The sequence below is a fragment of the Garra rufa genome, chromosome 14 (assembly GCF_049309525.1).
Source record: "Garra rufa chromosome 14, GarRuf1.0, whole genome shotgun sequence".
NCBI classification, from domain to species: domain Eukaryota; kingdom Metazoa; phylum Chordata; class Actinopteri; order Cypriniformes; family Cyprinidae; genus Garra; species Garra rufa.
In genome coordinates, this window is record NC_133374.1 from 28,486,215 (window position 1) to 28,504,486 (window position 18,272).

The following is an 18,272-nucleotide window of genomic DNA, read 5'->3' on the forward strand; positions in this document are numbered from 1 at the left end:
ATGGTGGATGAGCTCTAAGTGCCCGTTGCACACAGCATCTCAACCTGTGGAAAGCCACGGGCTGACTAGTCAGCAACACTGCAGGAAAACTCCAGTCCAGATTGAGCCGAGATGCTATGTCCATCTCAGGACTCGATCGTGCTGAAGCGGTCTCACATGAAACGAGCTCAACGGAAAAACGGCTGAAGCTGTCATGTGCCCCAGGAGCCTCAAAATTTTGAAAAGGACCGATGAGTTGTGCCTGCATAATCATAGGCACTACAGCACTGACTGCGCACTCTTGGTGGCAAGGCGGGCTGTCCTGTTGACCGAGTCTGGCTCCAGCCCGGGAAAAGACATCCCCCTCTATTCTAGAGGGAGTCTGCTCTTCTCTCGGTTGGCCTGAAGGACCAGATGGCAGAGGTGCCGAAGCACCAAGTCCCCAAATTCGCACAACTGAACTCGCGAGTGAGCTGAAAGGCACCAGTCATCGAGACGGTTGTAAACGCGAATCCCTGTCTGCCGAAGAGGGGACAGGAAAGCTCCCGTGGCCTTAAGAAGGATGCGGGGAGAAGGGGACTGGCCAAATGGAAGCACTTTTCACTGAAACACTCGACCCCCGGGGGCAGACCGCAGAAGGGGTCTGAGCCGGGGAGGAATCGAGACGTAACAGCGAGTGTTCTTCAACCCACCCCTGGAGACGGAAGCATACTCGTATGCACTTCATCGTGAGCATCTGATCCGATAGCCTGAAAAGGGGCTGAAACAGAGCTCCATCCAGGATGGGTGTTTATCCACCATTCTTTCTGGGCACGTTGAAGTAGAGACAGTAAGACCCTAACTTCAGCTCGGCTGGAGGGGCAGGCTGGATCGTATCCTCCGCAAGCAGGACAGAGGCAAGCTTGAAAAGGGTACCTCTGGTAACAAAATGGGAACAAAAATGTAAAGGGTACCTCTGAACCTGGGCGGACGCCTGGAGAGCTGAATTGCAAAGCCAAGCCATGCCGTACCGTCCGTATCAACCACCGTGGCAGTAGCAAGGGAATTGACCGTCGTGACCGTGGTGGGGCAGCCTGGGGGGAGACAGGGAAAAGAGACTGAACCCAGAAGGATGTACGTCCTGGAGAAGAGTCAACCTGCACTAAGCAGTGCTTACCTTCTTCCCTGGTTTCTCTTTTTGAGAAAATGTGGGTACCGTCGAACTGGGGGCGGAGGGTGGCGAGGGGAGAGGAGCTGGGGAGCGGGCAAGATGAAGAAGGTGCCCGCCACATTTTGACCAGCTCCTCGTGCACCTCTGGGAAGAAACCTCGGAGGGGTGCTGCGCCGCCGGGATGGCATCCTCACTCTCAGACTCTCCCTCTGATGCTGCAACAGACATCTCCCCCTCCTGTGGAGTGCCAAAGGAGACGCTCAGCCCGGCATGCGGGGAAGCGTACTGCTCTGGCATCTCGGCGGGACCACGCTGAGGTGCGGAAGTCCGCAGGGCGTTTGGGGCCGGCGGAACGTTTGGCACAGTGATCTGCAAGTCTCCCTCGTGTCTCCCACGGTGGCTGAAAAACATTGATGGTTTAACCGCCTACTGCGGGACGATGAGTGGAGCCGTCTCACGAACGAGCGGTGAGACTTCAGCATAGCCATGGTCATGTGTTCGCAATGAACCCACAAACCATCCGGGAACGCTGCCCCAGCATGTTCACGACCTAGACATGTGAGACAGCGTTCATGTCCGTCCAGAGAGGTGAGGTAACTGCCGCACCCACAAACGCACGGCCGGAAAGCCTTTCTTAAAAGAACGTCTAACACAGCCGTGAGAAATTGCTCTTTTAGTCCCGGTCTGCCCAGGCAGGAAACCGCGGCACCACTGTGCACTCAATGGGGCTTGCTCGCTGGAGGCTTTGTTGAGGCCGTGAAAACGGGCGCCTGCAGGAACACTTCTTTTTCTTCTGTCCCAATGTAACGTCGTAGTGATTCGACTGAAGGGGAACTAATAATCTGTTTTTAGAGTTTTCAGAAAATAATTTGATTTCATATTTTTATGTTTTTATTAATCATGTATTTATAGAGAAATATTATTGGTCCAGATTTGGTATGCAATTATAAAAACAATTAAACTGCATGTTAAGCTGCATGAAAATCACCACAGTGGTACTTGAGGGGATGAAGAACAATAATCGTTTGGAGATTTCAGAAAACAATTTGATTTCATATTTTTATAAAAAAATGTATATCTATAAAGCAATGTAAATAGCATATGTCGACTTTTTATTAAAAAAGTATACAGTAAAACAACTTGAAAATCACCACAGTGGTGCTTGAGGAGATGTAGAACAATAATCTGTTGGAGTTTTCAGAAAACAATTTGATTTCATATTTTTATGAATTTTTAAAATGCCTATATAGCAATGTCAATTGCATATGTTGACTTTGGTATGGAATTATTATAAAATGATACAGTAAAACAACTTGAAAATCATCACAGTGATACTTGAGAAGATGCAGAACAAACATCTGGTTGAGTTTTCAGAAAACAATTTGATTTCATATTTTTATATTTTGTTTATACCTATAAAGCAATGTAAACAGCATTTGTCTTGACTTTGGTATGAAATTATAAAAAAATGATACAGTAAAACAACTTGAAAATCACCACAGTGATACTTGAGGAGATGTAGAACAATAATCTGTTGGAGTTTTCAGAAAACAATTTGATTTCATTTTTTTAATGAATTTTTTTAAATGCCTATATAGCAATGTCAATGGCATATGTCGACTTTGGTATGAAATTATTAAAAAATGATACAGTAAAACAACTTGAAAATCACCACAGTGGTACTTGAGGAGATGAAGAACAATAATCTGTTGGAGTTTTCAGAAAACAATTTGATTTCATTTTTTTATGAATTTTTAAAATGTCTATATACCAATGTCAATAGCATATGTCGACTTTGGTATGAAATTATTAAAAAATTATACAGTAAAACAACTTGAAAATCACCACAGTGGTACTTGAGGAGATGTAGAACAATAATCTGTTGGAGTTTTCAGAAAACAATTTGATTTCATTTTTTTATGAATTTTTTTAAATGCCTATATAGCAATGTCAATAGCATATGTCGACTTTGGTATGAAATTATTAAAAAATGATACAGTAAAACAACTTGAAAATCACCACAGTGGTACTTGAGGAGATGTAGAACAATAATCTGTTGGAGTTTTCAGAAAACAATTTGATTTCATTTTTTTTATGAATTTTTTTAAATGCCTATATAGCAATGTCAATGGCATATGTCGACTTTGGTATGAAATTATTAAAAAATGATACAGTAAAACAACTTGAAAATCACCACAGTGGTACTTGAGGAGATGAAGAACAATAATCTGTTGGAGTTTTCAGAAAACAATTTGATTTCATTTTTTTATGAATTTTTAAAATGTCTATATACCAATGTCAATAGCATATGTCGACTTTGGTATGAAATTATTAAAAAATGATACAGTAAAACAACTTGAAAATCACCACAGTGGTACTTGAGGAGATGAAGAACAATAATCTGTTGGAGTTTTCAGAAAACAATTTGATTTCATTTTTTTATGAATTTTTAAAATGCCTATATAGCAATGTCAATTGCATATGTCGAATTTGGTATGCAATTATTAAAAAATGATACAGTAAAACAACTTGAAAATCACCACAGTGGTACTTGAGGAGATGTAGAACAATAATCTGTTGGAGTTTTCAGAAAACAATTTGATTTCATTTTTTTATGAATTTTTTTAAATGCCTATATAGCAATGTCAATAGCATATGTCGACTTTCGTATGAAATTATTAAAAAATGATACAGTAAAACAACTTGGAAATCACCACAGTGGTACTTGAGGAGATGAAGAACAATAATCTGTTGGAGTTTTCAGAAAACAATTTGATTTCATTTTTTTATGAATTTTTAAAATGCCTATATAGCAATGTCAATTGCATATGTCGAATTTGGTATGCAATTATTAAAAAATGATACAGTAAAACAACTTGAAAATCACCACAGTGGTACTTGAGGAGATGTAGAACAATAATCTGTTGGAGTTTTCAGAAAACAATTTGATTTCATTTTTTTTATGAATTTTTTTAAATGCCTATATAGCAATGTCAATGGCATATGTCGACTTTGGTATGAAATTATTAAAAAATGATACAGTAAAACAACTTGAAAATCACCACAGTGGTACTTGAGGAGATGAAGAACAATAATCTGTTGGAGTTTTCAGAAAACAATTTGATTTCATTTTTTTATGAATTTTTTTAAATGCCTATATAGCAATGTCAATAGCATATGTCGACTTTGGTATGAAATTATAAAAAAATGATACAGTAAAACAACTTGAAAATCACCACAGTGGTACTTGAGGAGATGAGGAACAATAATCTGTTGGAGTTTTCAGAAAACAATTTGATTTCATTTTTTTATGAATTTTTAAATTGTCTATATAGCAATGTCAATAGCATATGTCGACTTTGGTATGTAATTAAAATAAATGATACAGCATATAACATACAGGACATGCAGAACAATAATCTGCTGGAGTATTAGTTTGATTTCATATTTTTATGGTTTAAAAAAATGTCTATATTGAGAAAAATGGTATAAATAAAAAAAAACTTTGGTATTCAATTATAAAATAATGAAACCGTTAAACAGCATGTAAATCACCACAGTGATAGGATGCAGAACAAAAATATGTTGGAGTTTGAAGAAAAGAATTCGATTTTTATATTTTTATGATTTTTTTGCGCATGTCAGATTAATAGTTTTTTTTTGGGGGGGGGGGGGGGGGGAGACAGAGATAGAGAGATTGTTAATAGCATTGGTCCTGACTACGGTATGCAGTTCTTAAAAGCAGTTTTTTAGTAACATGAAATGCGCCGCGTTAGGTCGGAGGTGTTTGTTACCGTAAATATCTATATAGGCGCGCAACGTAACTTTAGGCGGAGATGGCGTGACCGCACTTTTACGAAGCGCAGATGGTGTGACCGCAGTGCCTTAATCGATAGCCTATATATTCCGTCGTCTATAGGCTGCGCATTTGAGTTGTCAACGCTACTATTACAGATTCTTCAACTTCATTTGGTCGTGCTGGAATGCATTTTCTAAAATGTTACTTGTAACATTACAAAACTAGATATATTGGAATGGCTTGGCTCAATGGGGTGCTGGGAGATGTCGCCCAGTTCACTCAGATTAAAGAGTGAGCCATGCTGGGCACGCTTTCCATGATCCTTGTGTTTTATTTATGTCTTCCAAGAGTGATAAATCCCCAGCTGAGTGGTGCCATTTACACCAATCAATCATTTTTATTGGCCCTCTTTTGAATGTAACTCTTCTGTCGCTAAAATGCAAAGAATTTTGGAACTTGATACACACACAGACAAACATTTGCGTGGAGCTCGAAGAGGAAACATCGAATTTTCTCAAAACTATTAGGTAGTTAGTTTAAAACTTTGTAACTAAAGATCTGCTGATCATTATACAATGTATCGTGATAGTGTGTTCTTGTCGTTACCATAAAGTGTTACAAAAAAAATCTAGCAAGAGTTTTATACTGGGGGCCTCCAAATGAGTCCATACACAGAAAACCCTTCACTTGGAGGATTCTCAGTATAAATACAAGCCATATCAAGCCTTAATGAACATAATTTCAGAAAATTAAATGTATTAAATCTATTTCGTAACATTAAGTGTAAAAAATTTCAACTCTCTGATCACCTAATAATTTTGTCATCATCTCTGGAACACAAAAGTAGAATGACAGTTGTATGGAAGACAATATTAATGCATATTAAATATTACGGAATAGATAAATTATGCATTAAAATGTATGGTGACTGGGCCTGCCATTCTGCATACAATCTACTTTAGTGTTCAGCAGAAGAAGAAAAAAGTCAGTGATTTGGAATGATTACAGAAATCTATTTTGGCTATCCAATTACTATTATTTGTTTACAGGTAATAACAGACTTCTGTATTGTAATTAGACTATTATCACGATGCTGTTTTTCCACTGTTTTCCATGGATAATAATAAGCATGACATTGCCCTCTGTTGGTCAAAACTGTGAACTTCCACATGCAATTCACTAAAAAGAACAAGTGCACCTTTCTGCAGCCTTCAGATCGAGGCGGGGCTGAATCTGGGGTGGGGCTGCACGTGTCTCCCCGCCCACATGCCTTCTCATTGGTAGTAGGTAAATTAATGACGTCGACGCAACATCCCTCCCACAACTCATCTCATTGGTTAGTGAAATGGATTGACGCCAAATGCAGTTGGAAACAATACTTATGAATTATACGTTTAATATAAACGCTGAATCCTTTGCTTATTTATTCAGCTTTCAGATGTGTACAAATCTCAATTAAAACGTACGCTTATGACTGGTTTGTGGTCCAAGGTTACATACATTTACAAGCATGTTATGCAATGTTAACCAGTGGTGTTTATTTACAGCTTTTTTTAATTATTGTCTTAATTGTTAATAAGATACATAAATGTGGAAAATTATCAGCAAGAGTGTCCACTATCCTTATGTTATTAAATTAATAAATAGAAAAGTGTTGATAAACATCAGAGTTGTTTATAAATACAAACATTTATGACACATGAATGAATTATGACGACACATGAATGAATTTCACTGTTATTTATTTAAGATAATAATGTTCACAGTTATTTCTGATTCTCACTCCCGATCTTTGACACGCGAAACAGCAGTCTGGGTCCTCTGTGCTCATACATTAATTTCTCTAAGAAATTGAAATAACACCCTATAACCATCTGTTGACCCTATACTAAATTGAAACATATTTTAATTTCTTCTAATTTCGCTATTAATTTACCATATCGGATTACTTCCTTGTTTAGTCAAGCCAGCTAAGGCATTTCTGGTCAACTGTACTGTGCCGTAATATGAGCGTACTTTGTTCGTTTTCTCTACATAATCCATTCACAATCGAAGAAAAGTGTTGTTTGTCTAAGAGGAACAAACGTCCATGTATACCGTTTCAAGAATGACAGAAAAAAATAGAGTAATTCGGCTAAATATGCGCGATTCATTGCTATGATTGACAGTAATAACTGGACCAAACATCTGACAAGCTGATGGCAAAAAAGAGCTTAAATGATTCAGACTAAATTTAGAGTAACAAAACTACAGCGGGAACAAGTATGGTTAATAGATCAATTTTAGAGTTCAAGATAAAACTTAAAATATGTTATTAAATTTTATAAAATATTTAATATTCCTATCGATTCACATTGAGTGCATTATTTAATTATTATACCATAATTATTTAATGTATTTGTAGTGAACTATATATTAGTATTTAAATAATTTACCCTTATAGGCTGTTTGTGTGTGAGCTTAATGATTTTCTGCACTTCCTATACTATATAGGCCTACTTAAGGACGGTACTACAATGTAGTACTACAAGTACTACAATTTATTATACTAGTAATTTTATAATAAATCGAAAAGCAAGACCTCTTGAAAAATTTAGGGAGTTTAAAAGGCAGCTGCATAATAAATAATCCTGTGCTGCCATCTTTTGGTTATATGGGTAATTCCATATTACGCTCCAAAGTCAATTGTCTTCTTTCAGTTTCATATTTCCTGCACTCTAATATGACGTGTTCCACTGTTTCTTCATGCCCGCAATATTCACATTTCCCTGTGCCATGTTTACCTATTTTCAGTAATGTTTCATTTAATCCCGTGTGTCCAAACCGAAGCCTTGATATTATTGTCTCTTCTCGCCTATTCCTCTCTGTACACCTTATTTCTCCCACTCTCCTTTGAATCTATGAAACCACCGTCCTTTCCTATTTTCTTCCCATTGTTGTTGCCATTGTTTCTTTAATTTATTTTTAATAATAATTTTTGTTCCTCTAATAATAACTGTAAAATCAATTTGATTATTTTTAGTAACTTCCTTTGCTATTTTATCTGCTATTTCATTTCCCTTAACTTCATAATGTCTTCAACGTCATTACTTTGCCACCAATGAGATGAGTTGTGGGAGTAACGTTATCTCGACATTATTCATTTACCTACAACCAATGAGAAGGCATGTGGGCTGGGCGACACGTGCAGCCCCGCCCCAGATTCAGCCCCGCCTCGATCTGCAGGCTGCAGACAGGGGCTTCTCGAATTAAACATCTCAATTCATTGGACAGGGCAATAATACCATTAAACACCCCTCACATTTCAGCAACTGTCCCCTGAAAATTACTCAACATACAGCCAAAAGTGAGTACACCTTGTCCAAAGTGTCAATATTTTTTGTGTTAGCACCACTGTTATCTGGCACTGCCTTAATCATCCTGGGCATGGAATTGACCAGAGCTGCACAGATTGTTGCTGGGATCCTCTTCCACTCCTCTATAATGACATCACAGAGCTGCTGGACATTAGACACATGGTGCTTCTCCACCTTATGCTTGAGGATGCCCCACAGGTGCTTAATAGGGTTCAGATCTGGTGACATACTTAGCCACTCCATCACCTTAACCTTCGGCTTCCTCATCAAGGCAGTTGTCATCTTGGTGGTGTGTTTAAGAGTCGTTATCATGTTGGAAAACTGCTGTTCGGCCTAGTTTCTGGAGGGAATTCATGGTTCCCTCAATGAACTGCAGCTCCCCAGTACCAGCAGCACTAATGCAGCTCCAGACCATGATGCTACCACCACCATGCTTGACTGTAGACAAGACACAATTTTCTTGGTACTCCTCAACAGGGCATCACCACACATGCAGGACACCATCTGAGCCAAACAAGTTTATCTTATAGTCTCATCAGACCACAGGACATGGTTTCCAGTCAATCATGCTCTTGGACAGGTTGTCTTCAGCAAACTGTTTGCGGGATTTCATGTGAGCCTGCTTTAGATGAGGCTTCTGTCTGGGACGAAGCCTATGCAAACCGACTTGTTGCAGTGTGCGGTGTATGGTCTGAGCACTGACAAGCTGACCTTCTTCTTCTGCAACCTTTAAAGCAATGCTGGCAGCACTCATGCATCTGTTTTTTGAAGATAGACTGCTCAACTTCGTTGATCGACCCTTGTCAGGCCTGTTCCGAATGGAACCCATCTTGGAAAACCTCTGTATGACCCTGATCACTGTAGTGTAACTCGCTTTCAGGGTGTTACCGAACCTCTAATAGCCTTGGCCATCTTTGTGGAGAGCAACAATTCTAAATCTCAAATCCACAGAGAGTTCTTTGCCATGAGATGCCATGTTGAACATCCAGTGGTCAGTATGAGAGAATTGTATTTAAAGCACCCAATTTTAACTGTTCTAATACAAGATACACAACTTTGTATGGTCCTGCTAAGCAGACAAAAACATAAACATGATAAATAGGACATTTGGCTTTGCATGGTTAAACCATGTACTGCTGTTATCACTTAGAGTGTACTAACTTTTGTTGCCAGCTGTTTTGACAATAATGGTTGTATGTTGAGTTATTTTCAGAGGATAGTAAATCTATACTGCTATAGAAGCTGCACATTGACTACTTAAAATATATCCAAGTTTCATTCTTATAGTATTGTCCAGGGGCATAGCAACCGGGGGGGACATGTCCCACGCACTTTTTTTGACCTAGCACCAATATTTCCGCCATTGTTCTCTGATTTGTTACTTAGATTTGAGTGAACTAACATTTAGCCAATCACAGCGCAAATCTCTTGGGTGTCCTCAAATTGCCACTTTGGTGCTGTAAAATGCCCATTGTTCCTCTATTTAGAATTTATTATACTGTATGAACATCACCATACTGTCCCCCCACTTTTAAATTGGCTGCTACACCCCTGGTATTGTCCCTTGAGAAGATATACTAAAATGGTTGCTGAAATGAGAGGGTGAGATACATAGATATGTATCAATTCATTTTAAAATTGCAGTCATCATATCTCAGTTCAAGAATTCACACATTTTGCCAAAAAAAAAATTCTGAATAAAATTTCCATTTATTAGAATAATAAATAACAGTTGATCTCTAGAAATATAAAACATTGATTGCAACTTTGTAATATCACGTCACATGATTTCATTGTTGCTTAAACACACATGTAACTGCGCTAAAAAATAAACAATATGAAAAATATATACATATATACAAATACTCAGTGTTACTTCTAAAGCAATTTCTTGGCAAGCTTCTGCTCTGCATACATTTTACAATCTGTATTAATTACTTTAATACTTAAAATACATTTTTTTTTGGACTTTAACCTGCTCTTATGTTATGAACATAAACCATATACATTCAATGAGGCCTTCAAAAACTTTGCTTCTTTTAATTACATAACCAATACTGATTGCAAATTCATATCAAGGTGCATTCTCGATTCATTCATACTCATTGAGTGACTGCCGGCTACAGAACACCAATGTCACGAACGTGTAGTTTTGTCTAGTCCTCACGAAGGTAGGCCTCAGGAATATCTTCTAGATCATTGATGTCAATGCTGGAGGCATACTCTGCCATTCTCTGGATTTCTTCTGCTTTCGTTTCAGCCAGTTTTTTCTCTGCTTCTTTTGAGATCATTCTAAGCTCTTCCACTTTGCACTGTGCCACCTGTAGATTAGTCTTTGTTGCTGTGCATGCATGCTCTGCTCCTGTAAAACATTAGGATTGAATCAATCGACAGACCAAACCAAAGTCACATGTACAATAAATGCTTTCAGATCGCATAGATCAAACATAAAACATTAATTCAGGATAAACATACCTGAATTGTAAGCTGCTTCTGCTGACAATTCACAGATGTTAATGGCATTCACCCAGTTTGACTCAAACCGTCTGCATTCTTCCAATCTATCACTAACCTGGAAAAAAGAAAAGCACTGTGAAACCTCTGATATCAACAAGGTCTGTTTATTTGTCTTGATCATGATCTATACTGTTGCAAAATGTAAACACCACTCAGATAAACTAAAGCAGACCTTGTTCTACAAAAAGTAAATAAACACCTAAAGGAACTGAATTTACCTCCACTCGCTGGCCAATGATCACCTGCCAAATGCTGTCCTCTTCAGCAGGGGCCAGTTTTCCTATTGAGTTTATGTATCGCTTTTGAAGGGCAACGAGTGTATGTAGTGCCTAAGAAAAACAAACACAGTAAAATTACTTTATAGTCCATATACTTCAACAGAAACAGAAGACCTTAGTCAGCATACACATGAAGTACACCTTACAAAGCTAGTTTTACTGAGTGAACTATAGGTTTAAGATGCAGTGTTTGCAAGACTTACCTTGGCATACTGTGTGAGGGCATCCACAAGAGCCAGTGTGGTCTGAGAGAGGTACGTGTTGGCACTGTCTGTGACCAGACACGAGGCCCGACGAATCAGGGATTCATGTGAGAGGTTCTCAACCTGCTGAAGAAAAAAAAAATGGATGCATTTTATTACACTTGCACAATAGTAATAGTAATATAGGGAACCCATCGCAGATTTTTGACTGCCAAAATGATTCCTTTCGGCGAATAATTAAACATACAGCGCGACCAGTGTAGAGTGATTCTCAAATGAATGACTCTAATGAACCGACTCTTTTTAGTGAATCACCCACACTATATAAACGAGTCGGAGCGGTTAATGAATTAGAACTATTACGTTCTTGTATATATTATATACATATTTCTGACTTATTTTGTTATGTTTTTAATCTGACTGACTGCATTCAGTAAGCATTCTATACGAAAAACATTTCAGTTTGCAAAAAAACAACTTAAGAAAATAGTTAATGCGACAGTAACTGAATCAGAATCGACTCCACATCCACACAAATGAACAAACGCATGCTGTCACGCTCTCTATACCAGCGTTTTACAAGTTTGTCACTTTTTTTCACTATCTATACCTTATATGCAACATTATGTATGAAGGTTACCTGTGTGAAAGGAACCGCACAAAGGCTGCTGCCGACACTGAACGCGACTGTATTGCATCGGGCGACCTCCGGCAGGCGCAGAAGACGCTGATGAACGGGGCTTCTGCAGAAGAGGTTGGCCTTGTCCCTTTAAAATAATAAAACAAATTAGACTGAGAATAGAAATTACGTGAAAACCAGCAATTTCTACAACGACGTCCTGCTTAAAAATCGCAAAATACAAACGCAATCTTACTTGAGAAGTTGCACACAGGCAGCACTCAGTCGCAGAGCTGCCATGTTTCTTCGGGAAGCCAGGAAGTCGGTCCGGCCTTTAAGAAGAGTCCCACTAGCACACAAACCGCAGTTTCTAAAAACTTGCATATTGCCTTACAGGCTTTCACGAATTAAAACACTTCTGGGTTTATCCCTTAAGCCTGTATTTGTCTTTAAGCAAAGCTCTACAATGTTTTAAGTTGAGAGCGATGCCCACCAGTATTTATATACTGCTGAAGGACTCTGCCCTCCATGCCGTCTATTGATCCGTTTATTCGGACCTTTAATCTTGATTTTAGCGGGTTAAGTTCAAGGAAAGATAGGGTTTGACGTACATCTACACACTACGTCAGCAAAAAAGATTTAACAGGCTGTGGTAAACACTAGTGAGCTCTTAGTGGTTGAGCTGCAGCACATGGTAACACACCTCCAGATGTTACAAAACTGTGTATTGAGAACATAACAGGCATAGGAATTGATGAGCATGGCTTGGACGTCTGAAAGAGGTGTGGCAGAAAAGTCAACATGATAAGAAAAAACACTTAGTGGACAAAAATATCATGGCAACACAAAGTAGCTACTGTGTTTACATGAGTACCTGAAGAAAGCTCTTGATAGAGCAATTCAATTGGTTTGAATGGTTTCTCAACGGTTCCCTATCAGCATGTTGGGAGACAATTAAACAGCACTATTTGTACTGTTTTTGTTATGCCTCAAGGGCTGTATGGAAACTTTTGCAGCAAAGGAAGCCTAAACTGTTAAAACATAATAAAATAAAGACACTCCTGTTTAAAAGTTTAGAAGAAAGGTTTAGAAAGAAGTCTCATCAAGGCTACATTTATTTGATAAAAAAAAAAAATACAGTACTGATTTGGTGCTCCCAAAGTAGTGCTGCTTAATATGTTTGTGATAACTTTGATTGAAACAAAAACTTATGTGAGGTTTTAAATGTCCATACTGTCACTTTTGATCCATTTAATACATCCTTGCTGAATCAAAGTGTTAATGAATGAATTAATTTCATTTTATCATGTATTATTTCATTTGTGATTCATTAAATCGTGGAAAAACAGAGAGATATGCATGGAAAAATTCTGATTTTTAGATAACAAATATTTCAGAATATTCTCTTTTGGCCAGTATGTTTGCTGCACTAAAAAAAGAAGATAGCATATTGAAAGTTCAAGGTATCTGTATGACAAATGTTTAATGGTGCAAAAAGTCTATTCCACAAATCCATTTGCATCCAAAAGACCTTTAAAATTCCATTTAAAGAGTATTCATAAAAAGAAAGACACAGCAATGAGAAGACCCTTAAAACGTGATGAAACCTGAGTTCAGAAAGTACTTATCTTAGGCAGGAGTATAAGAATGTACAGGTAAACAAGGAGTTTATAGAGCTCAGGGTCCAAATCACAAGAATACACAGAAATCACAATAAAGTTGTTGGAAGTCATGATTGCAACATGTCACAGTGGCATGCAAGGCCACAAAACATTATAGACATGAAAAACATTTGGAAGACAAAACAACTGAGGGCTTAAAAATCCAAAATGTAAAATTATTGGCTTGAATAATTGTTTATTAGTACATATTTAAAGGATTGTATGTTAGACCTGAAGACTGCAAAAGACGATTTAAAATGCTTGCTATGTGTCCTAAGGGCTTTCCTTTATTTATACAGGAATAATTGACTTTCATTACATTGACATGATTTTAATCCAAGATTAATCATATTAATTGTCATAAATACAGGGGTTGAGAATTAAAAATCCACAGATTTGCCTGCATGTTGCATAAGGCATCCATTTCACAACAGTCATGGGTGTACTGCATAATCTAATTCTTATAATCAAAGAAATGTGGTTAAACAGTCATGTGAGTGAATATAAAGCAAGTAATGTAAACATCCAAGTCTAAATTTCACTAATAATGCTTAATACGACCAACAGAGGTCGCTATTAAACAATATACTGAATGTGAGAGGTGTCTTGCATAGACTGTATTAGCCAGACAAATACAAACTCTGGATTTTGTATCATGGAGTACTTGTTAACCACTTTTAATGCATTTGCTTTATAAAACGGTTCTAAAGAATATGTGACCCTGGACCACAAAACCAGTCATAAGGTTAAATTTTACAAAACTGAGATGTATATATAATATGAAAGCTCAGTAAATAAGCTTTCTATTGATGTATGGTTTGTTAGGATAGGACAATATTTGGCCGAGATACATCTATTTGAAAATCTGGAATCTAAGGGTGCAAAAAAAATCAAAATCCTGAGAAAATCACCTTTAAAGTTGTCCAAATTAGGATCTTAACAATGCATATTACTAATCAAAAATTACATTTTGATACATTTACAGTAGGAATTTTACAAAAAATCTTCATGGAACATGATCTTTACTTAATTTCCTAATGATTTTTGACATAAAAGAAAAATCAATAATTTTGACCCATGCGATGTATTTTTGGCTATTGCTACAAACATACCCCAGCGACTTAAGACTGGTTTTGTGGTCCAGGGTCACATATGTGTTGTATTATACAAATGACTTAGGCCTGTTAAAGTAACATGGGCGATCTTAAAACATTAAACAATATGTAGTTTGATTAAAGACTTTACTAAAAGACAGTCATGATTGTTTAATTGTGTCAGATGAGATGGTGTTGTTTTTGCATCTGATATAATAAACCATAGCTGCGTAGAATTTCTCATCTCTAAAGCCATAGACGAGAGGGCTCACTGCCCTAGAAGTGATACTAAATGCAAGGAAATTTACAAATCGGACAGTCAGGTATGTTTGAATATCATACTGCATAACTACAGCCTCAATGTAAGGACACATGACCTCAGCCGTGCATAAAAACAGCTGAAGGATATGAAGAGAAATAGTGCGCTGCCCTTTCGATGCTGACTTCTTATTGTCCCCAGACGCTGCACGTGCAGCAAGGTATATCATTACATAACAAAAGACTTCAACTGTCAAAATCACCACAAGCCCCACAATATACAACAGTCCCCTAGCAAAGTGACGAATCTTTTCTGGGACCATAATCTCATAGTGGCAGTGTGTGAGCTGAGACAAGTATTCACGAGAGGCAGTGCTAATGAGGATAAACATATCAACAAAGGGGTTTATGGAGCTCAGGATCCAAATCATTAAAATCACTATTAGGGCTCTTCTAGAGGTGGAGATGGCATGGTGTCGCAGCGGCATGCAAATGGCCACATAGCGCTCCACACACATGGCTACAATCGTAAGTGGTGCACATGCTGTGATCGCTTCCATTAACATGCAGATGGGGATGCAGAAGTGCAGAGGTATCAAAACAAAGTTGTATGATAAGAGCAGGACAAAATCTGTCAGACAAAGAAATATCAGGTCTACCAAAAGAGAATGACCAAACAATATATAGCGTGTCTCTGTTCTGAAAGTCTCTTTCTTGGAGAATATTAAGAGCATGAGAAAGATGAGATAGACAAAGGGCCACACAACGATCTGAGTCAGCGCCAGTGAAATGTTCCTCCGGACGGGGTCAACTTGAATCAGTTGTAGTTGCTCATAGCCACTGGTATTCTGACTGGCCATTGTGTGCACATCTGAGAGAAAAATAGACAAAACACACGTGAGACATAAATGATGAACAGTCCTTGATAAATAAATAATAGGTATTCATAACATACACTATAAATAATCTTAAATGCAACTGTTATGTCCCAATAATAGTTATATAGAGATTGCACTTTGACATATATTCTCAATATTTATATATAGCATACATTATCAATAAGCTTCGAATATTTACATAGCCATACATATATATAATGTCAGTTTACACAATTGAAGGTCATGAAATTATCATTGCTGTAATACTTACTGACAATATGGTTCTATTCTTGAGCCATGGTCATATATCAAGTGTAGGAAATGACAATGTGCACTGTGAACAAACATTTATATAGAGTTTGACAGAGCAAACTCCTGTGGATGACATCAGCTTAGCTGATGGCATCTAAAGCTAAATTTAGATGTGCTTGTGTTTGGGGATAGACATGGAGCACTGAGACACAATCTTGCATTTACATTTCTTTTATTTGCAATATGCCATAAAAGTCCAAATCTGTATTAGTACACAAACTAGAGTTAAAAACTTAAATGGTGTTTGGCCAGATTCTAATCCTCAATTGATTCTTTTTTAAAGAAATCCTCAATGATGAAATATATAGGGGAAATAGTATTTTATTCAATAACAACAAAAAAATAAAAAAATAAAAAAAACACAAAATGCAAAAAAATGTAGGTGCATTTTGATATGAACTTGTACTTTATGAAATTAAAATGCAGTAATAAATATGTTAACGAATTCTGTAAGATTCTGGATAAATTGAAAAACAATTTTCTTTTATAAATTGAAGATCAAGATTCTGAATAAAAAAAGGAATAGAAATCTAAACAAAATTACGTAATTTACTAGGGGTTCTGACAGCATGTTCATTGCTAGTCTATATTTGAACAAAATTAAAAAAAAAAATTAAGGAGCCAGTGTCTCAATTAATAAAGTTTCACTATTGGAATCTCTTGAATGTATAATTGAATGACAAACTTTTTTAAAACGTGCAGTTGTCGCCACCTCCGGAAGAGGATAAGTGTTACACTACATACGTGTTAGAAGATACTTTCGTTTTGATCGCTACTGTAGATAATAAGTGTTTATACCCAAACTATAAGCTTTTATCCCAGTACTTATGTTATTTAAATGTCTGTTTAAACAAAGAAATAATCATGATTATGTGGTTAAAAAGACTGTTTGTGTTGCTTTCTGAAACAGCTGCAGTAAAAATGCAGATTTGAATGTCTTCAATAACTTTCACATCGTAAGCGTCAGTAGAGCGCGTGAAACAGTTGTAATAGACACCGCTGAATCGTTGTCATTCATGAATAAGATAGCGTGGGTGTTTGAATAGAGATCTTGATATTTTAAGGATTAGTCATGCAGCTCTAATGTAAATACTCCAAAATGTTTTGCCATGATATTGTCACATTCTGGCAAGACCAGTCAGATCTCACGTCACACCCCTAAGAATAATAATAAAAATGATTCTTGAACAGCAAATCAGCTATTAGAATCATATTAGAATGATTTCCGAAGGATCATGTGACACTGAAGACTTAAGAAATGCTGAAAATGAAGCTTTGATCACAGAAATAAATTGCATATAAAATATATTCAAATATAATAATTTTAAATAATAAATATATCAATTTTACAATATTACTGCTTTTGCTGTATTTTCGATCAAATTAAAAATTGCTGGCTTGGTGAGCAGAAAATAATTCTTTAAAAAAAAACATTAAAAATCGTACTGTTTAAAAACTTTTGACTGGTAGTGCCAGCAGATGCAGATCAACGATGATGTGATCGGCCTGGAATGTTTTATTCAAAGATCTATCTGAACCGTCATGGGGGCATCAACGGAGAATAGTCAAACGATTAAATTTATACTGAGGGGCAGAAGAACATCTAATACCAAACTTTCCAGTTTGGCCACCACACCCAGTGGTGAGTACCTTTTACAAAGACTCTACCTCAAAAGGAGACCCTGTTCGCAAGAGTTAAGCATCTCAGGATCCACTGCTGGAGGATCCACTGCTGAAGTCATCCTGGGATGCCCGTGGATGCCTCAATACACTCCAGTAGTGAGTTGGAACACTGGAGAGATCCAAAAATGAAGAAGATTGTTTGTCTTCTGTCAAGAAAACTGTAATCTTGTCAGTTTAAACTCAACCAGTCATCTTCTGCCAACATTTTCAACCTCAACTCCACCACCATCGAGAGCCTAGACACCACAACTCAACAGGAAATTCCCCTCGAGTAGCAGGCATTCCAGAATGTTTTCAGTAAGCAGTTGTCAACCAAACTACCGTCCCATCGACCATAGTACTGTACCATTAAGCTGCTGCCAGGGGCAACTTTACCCAAGGGTAAAGTGTATCAGTAGTCCTGGAACAGAAGGCCATGGAGAAGTACATCAAGGAGGCACTGAAACAAAACCTCATGCTACCATCAACCTCCCATGCCGCTTCAA

General features: G+C 37.4%; 2 protein-coding genes across 3 annotated transcripts; both read right to left on the minus strand.

The window, feature by feature from the left end:
* Positions 1 to 9,975: 9,975 nt before the first annotated feature.
* On the minus strand, positions 9,976 to 12,382 carry diabloa (diablo, IAP-binding mitochondrial protein a). 2 transcript variants are annotated; one of them, XM_073818012.1, is made up of 6 exons: positions 12,158 to 12,382; positions 11,923 to 12,049; positions 11,283 to 11,405; positions 11,020 to 11,130; positions 10,760 to 10,856; positions 9,976 to 10,646 (listed from the first exon to the last, which is right to left on the minus strand). In XM_073818012.1, exons 1-6 carry the CDS (start codon positions 12,283 to 12,285, stop codon positions 10,441 to 10,443), a joined length of 792 nt encoding a protein of 263 aa, XP_073674113.1. In that variant the 5' UTR covers positions 12,286 to 12,382; the 3' UTR covers positions 9,976 to 10,440. The 2 variants fall into 2 exon arrangements, with proteins under 2 accessions (XP_073674113.1, XP_073674112.1); XM_073818011.1 differs by having other exon boundaries at positions 11,283 to 11,408; positions 12,158 to 12,381.
* A 2,435-nt stretch (positions 12,383 to 14,817) lies between these two features.
* On the minus strand, positions 14,818 to 15,774 carry LOC141284601 (odorant receptor 131-2-like). The gene has a single exon (XM_073817591.1). The coding sequence runs from the start codon at positions 15,772 to 15,774 to the stop codon at positions 14,818 to 14,820; it is 957 nt and encodes a 318-aa protein (XP_073673692.1).
* Between the last annotated feature and the right edge of the window lie 2,498 nt (positions 15,775 to 18,272).

Bases quoted from the DNA above. Each gene is read 5' to 3' on its own strand.
- diabloa (XM_073818011.1), bottom strand. From the start codon at position 12,285: ATGCAAGTTTTTAGAAACTGCGGTTTGTGTGCTAGTGGGACTCTTCTT. The intron at 11,131-11,282 runs GTAAGTCTTGCA...TGTTTTTCTTAG, and splicing joins CCCTCACACAGTATGCCAAG to GCACTACATACACTCGTTGC. The intron at 10,857-11,019 runs GTAAATTCAGTT...TCTTTTTTCCAG, and splicing joins TCATTGGCCAGCGAGTGGAG to GTTAGTGATAGATTGGAAGA.
- LOC141284601 (XM_073817591.1), bottom strand. From the start codon at position 15,774: ATGGCCAGTCAGAATACCAGTGGCTATGAGCAACTACAACTGATTCAA.